A 3953-nucleotide genomic window follows, 5' to 3' on the forward strand; every position below is an offset into this window, starting at 1 on the left:
AGCAGGTTCAAGTCAGAGATCAATGGGTTTCTAGATACCAATACCATCAAACAATAAGGGGATAGCATGAGAAAATGGTGGAGGTAGATGAGGTTAGCTAACATGGTGTCACTATTTAAGAAAGCTGGTAAGGAAAAGCCAGGGAACTATAGACCGGTGAGCCTGATATCAGTGGTGGGCGCGTTGTTGGAGGGAATCCTGAAAGACAGGATTTACATGTATTTGGAAAGGCAGGGACTGATTTGGGATAGTCAATGTGGCTTTGTGCGTGGGAAATCGTGTTTCACTAGTTTGATTGAGATTTTTGGTCGAGTAATAAAGAGGATCGATGAGGGCAGAGCAGTGGATGTAATCTATATGGACTTCAGTAATGCGCTCAATAAGGTTCCTCATGGTAGACTGGTTAGCAAAGTTTGATCACATGGAATTCAGGACAACTAGCCATTTGGATACAGAATCGGCTCGAAGGTAGTGACAGAAGATGGTGGAGGGTTCCATTTCAGACTGGAGGCCTGTGACCAGCAGTGCACCACAAGAATCAGTGATGGGTCCACTGATTTTCATCACTTACATGAATGACTTGGATGTGAACATAGGATTATGCTTAGTAAGTTTTCACATGACACTAAAATTGGAGGTGGACAGCAAAAGGAGGTTACCTCAGTACAGTGGGATCTTGATCAGGTGGGAAGATGAGTCAAGGAATGGCAGATGGAGTATAGTTTAGATAAATGTGAGGTGCTGCATTTTGTAAAGGCAAGTCAGGACAGGACTTATACACTTACTATTAAGTCCCTGGGGAGTGTTGCTGAGCAAAGAGACCTTGGAGTGCAGGTTCATAGTTAGTTGAAAGTGGAGTCACAGGTAGGTAGAATAGTGAAGAAGGCACTTAGTATGCTTCCCTTTATTTGACATTGCATTGAGTATAGGAGTTGGGAGATCACGTTGCGGCTATACAGGACATTAGTTAGGCGACTTTTAGAATACTGTTTGCAATTCTGATCACTCTGCTATTTGAAAGATGTTGTGAAACTTGGAAGGGTTCAGAAGAGATTTACGAGGATGTTGGCCAGGATTGGAGGGTTTGAGCTACAGGGAGAAGCTGATTAGGCTGGGGCTGTTTTCCCTGGAGCGTTGGAAGCTGAGGGGTGACCTTTATAGAAGTTTATAAAATCATAAGGGGCATGGAAGGGTGAATAGCCAACATCTTTACTTGGAGTGGGGAATCCAAAATTTGAGGGCATAGGTTTAAGGTCAGAGGGGGACGATTTAAAAGGGTCCTAAGGGGCAACTTTTTCTTGCAGAGGGTGGTGCGTGTCTGGAATGAGCCACCAGAGGAAGCGATGGAGGCTGGTACAGTTACAACATTGGAAAAGCATCTGGATGGGTATATGATTAGGAGTGGTTTGGAGGGATATGGGCCAAATAGTGGCAAATGGGACGCGATTTATTAAGAACGGCTGGTCGGCATGGACGAATTGGACCGAAGGGTCCATTTCCATGTTGTACATCTCTTTGACTGTATAACCGTAATCTAGAATGGCAGAGTAGGCTTGTGAGGATGAATGGCCTATCTCTGCTCCAACATTTCAGGAAAGAAATAGAGGGATATGAGATGAAGTAGGGTGGGAGGAAGCTCATGTGAAGCTTTAACACTAACTGATCATGGTGTGATTAGTCGGGTTCTGTGCTGTAAAATTCTGCATAAAAGCTGAGAATGGTGATGACATGAGTGAGTCAAGCAGAAGCAAGTGAGGCTGAGTTGCTGTTTGGTAGATACTGAGCACTTCATGTTTGATGTAGCCCTACAAATGTGTAGACTAGCCAGAACTGCTATATTGTGGCTGTTGGACAAGAAACTCAAAGAACCTGAAACTAAACAACAAAGGTTTTTCAATTTCTTTGGTACTTTTAAAGCATTTATTTACTACTAATTTTTAACCAATTTGCTTTCAGGTCTGAAGGCCAGAGATGACCAGGAGTTGATACCATTGGTCCTTGAAGAACAGCAGCAGTTGAACAAAAGCATTGTGGTTTTACAGGGAAAGGTGAGTGTAAATGGGTATCCAGGAAATTCTTCCGAAAAAAAAGTCCATTTCGTTTGTTGGATAGCTTGTCTGACTTCAAGAGATGCAGAAATTCCTTTAACTAAAAAGAAGCATAAATTTTGACCCTATAGGAAGGACATTGAGCCCATTGTTCTGATTTTCTGATTCAAAACACTCTTACAGGCAGTGTTCCCCTATAGTCTCAGTGTAGCCTTCTGCATTTTACCTTGAATCTATGCCTCCTGTTTATTGACCTCTCTACTGATGGTAAAAGTGTCTTCCTATTCACTCTATCTATGCCCCTCATAATCCTTTACACCTCAATCCAATCTTCACTGCTCCAAGGAAAACAGGCCCAGTCTATCCAATCTTTTCCTCATAGCTCAGACCATCCAGCCCAGGTAGCATCCTGGTGAATCTCCTCTGTTCCCTCTCTAGTACAATCATATCCTTCCTGTAATGTGGTGACCAGAACTGCACACAGGACCCCACTAACTAACTAACCAACATTTTATACAGTTCCAGCAGCTAATAAAAAAAACAATTATCCTACATGCCGCCTTAACTAGCTGATATTTTCAGGGATCCCTGGATTTGCATCCGAGGTCCCTCTGCTCTGCTGTACTTTCCAGGGCTCTATCGTTCATGGTATAATCCCATGCTTCATTAGCCTGCCCCAAGTGCATGACCTCCCACTTCTCTGGGTTGAATTTGATTTGCCAAATTTCAGTCCACTGACCAGTTTGCCGATACCTTCACGCAGATTGCAGCAGGCGGCACGGTGGCTCAGTGGTTAGCACTGCTGCCTCATCGCCCTGGGGAACCGGGTTTGAATCCATCCATGGTCAACTCTCTGTGTGAAGTTTGTATGTTCTCCCAATGTCTACAAGGAGATGAGTGCTCTGGTTTCCTCCCACAGTCCAAAATTTTGCAGTTTAGGTAGATTGGCCACACTAAATTACTCTCTGTAATGTCCAGTGATGTGCAGACTGGGTGGATTAACCATGGTAAGTGTTGGATTAGGGGATAGGGCGGAGTTTGGATCTGGGCAGGATGCCCTTCAGAGGTTCAGTACAGACTGAATGAGCCAAATGGCCTCTTTCTGCACTGTAGGGACTCTATGATTCTATTTTACAAGATTACAGTCCTCCTCTCTATTTACCATATTGACGACTTTCCTGTTATCCGCAAACGACTTGATCATACTCTGTAAATGTACACAATAAACAGCAAGAGACCTAGCGCTGAGCCCTGTGGAACTCCACATAAAACAGACCCAGTCACAGATATATCCTTCTGTTATCATTCTCTACTTGCTGCTTGTCAGCTGCTTTTGGATCCAGCGTTCCACTTTGCCTTAGATTCCATTGGCTGTTACTTCCTTGACCAGTCTTAAAGGGACCTTATCTAAAGCCTTGCTAAAGTCCACGCAGACTGCAGCAAAAGCATTACCTCTCCTGGTTTCGTCACTCAAATGTGTCCGCTGAACAAATCCATGCTGGGTATCCCTTATTAATCCGTGTCTCTCCAAGTGTAGATATTAGATTAGATTCCCTACAGTGTGGAAACAGGACCTTCGGCCCAACAAGTCCACACCGCCCCTTGAAGCATCCCACCCAGACCCATCCTCCTATAACCCACACACCCCTGAACACTACGGGTAATTTAGCATGGCCGATCCACCCAGCATGCACATCTTTGGACTGTGGGAGGAAACCGGAGCACCCGGAGGAAACCCACGCAGACACGGGGAGAATGTGCAAACTCCACACAGCCTGAGGCTGGAATCGAACCCGGGTCCCTGGCGCTGTGAGGTTGCAGTGCTAACCACTGAGCCACCGTGCTGCCACAATTTATATATATAAATATAAGTATTGGGAAGCTTGAAATGAATGCCTTCCTTTT

At 44.7% G+C, this 3953-nt stretch overlaps 1 protein-coding gene across 3 annotated transcripts in view; it reads left to right on the forward strand.

Moving 5' to 3' along the window:
- mtrf1 (mitochondrial translational release factor 1) overlaps positions 1-3953 on the forward strand; it is a 30787-nt gene that overhangs the window by 6351 nt on the left and 20483 nt on the right. For all 3 annotated transcript variants that reach the window (XM_059650458.1, XM_059650459.1, XM_059650457.1), the window contains one exon: positions 1957-2048. In XM_059650458.1, coding sequence (XP_059506441.1) covers positions 1957-2048 — 92 coding nt within the window. The remainder of the gene's footprint in view (positions 1-1956; positions 2049-3953) is intronic.

The sequence above is a fragment of the Stegostoma tigrinum genome, chromosome 12 (genome assembly GCF_030684315.1).
Source record: "Stegostoma tigrinum isolate sSteTig4 chromosome 12, sSteTig4.hap1, whole genome shotgun sequence".
Taxonomy (NCBI): Eukaryota; Metazoa; Chordata; class Chondrichthyes; order Orectolobiformes; family Stegostomatidae; genus Stegostoma; species Stegostoma tigrinum.